Consider the following 706-nt stretch of genomic DNA (forward strand, 5'->3'; position numbering starts at 1 on the left):
CTGAGACCCGGCAGCAGTCAGGGAGCGGCAGCCCTGCGGTCACCCACATCCACCTGGGAGCTCACCGCCACGCCCTCGGGGAGCTGCCCCAAACCCCAAGGTCATCCAGTCCCTCGCATTAATGGGGCCCTGGGAAGACTGGGGTCCCCAAGCCAGGGACCTGGGCTCAGGGCTGCTGCCTTCGGGAGACACTGTGGCCAAATGGCTCTGCAGAGAAGGGACCAGTCACCATCTCCACAGAGGCGCCTGGGCCAGGCTGCTCCAACTCAGCAAGGCAGAGCCCGGTCCTCAGGGAAGCAGGGGAGGACCTCCCGTCCCCCAGGCAGAGCTGCCCAGCGGGGCGAGTGACATCCATGCGAGGACACAGCTGCCCAGAGGGCGGTGTGAGCAGGGGTTCGAGTGCGGCCCTGTGACGGTACCGTGGTCACTCACGGGTGCCCAAGTCGGACCTCCCAGCCACCCACCTCTTGCAAGTGTGCCCAGGTGCTCACCCCCCTCCAGACAGATGCCCGGGGGCAGGAAATCCTACTTGGGGAGCCAAAGCTGAGGGCATTGGGCGTGCTGAGGCTGCGGCCGCCCACCCTGGTGGCGAGGGGCGCGTCGTCCTCGCGGGCGCGGGGCTCGTCCTCGCTGGGCGAGGCCATCAGGCAGACGTAGGTGTGCAGCTGCACCAGGAGCCGGCGCTGCAGCATCCACACCACCATCT

General features: G+C 68.0%; 1 protein-coding gene across 1 annotated transcript in view; it reads right to left on the reverse strand.

The window, feature by feature from the left end:
* Positions 1-6: 6 nt before the first annotated feature.
* Positions 7-706, reverse strand: part of NPRL3 (nitrogen permease regulator-like 3 (S. cerevisiae)) — a 17,957-nt gene continuing 17,257 nt past the window's right edge. Inside the window, exon 8 of the mRNA XM_010857407.1 lies at positions 7-706. Coding sequence (XP_010855709.1) covers positions 429-706 — 278 coding nt within the window. The 3' untranslated portion in view covers positions 7-428.

The sequence above is a fragment of the Bison bison genome, unplaced genomic scaffold, assembly GCF_000754665.1.
Source record: "Bison bison bison isolate TAMUID 2011002044 unplaced genomic scaffold, Bison_UMD1.0 scf7180017854880, whole genome shotgun sequence".
NCBI lineage: Eukaryota > Metazoa > Chordata > Mammalia > Artiodactyla > Bovidae > Bison > Bison bison.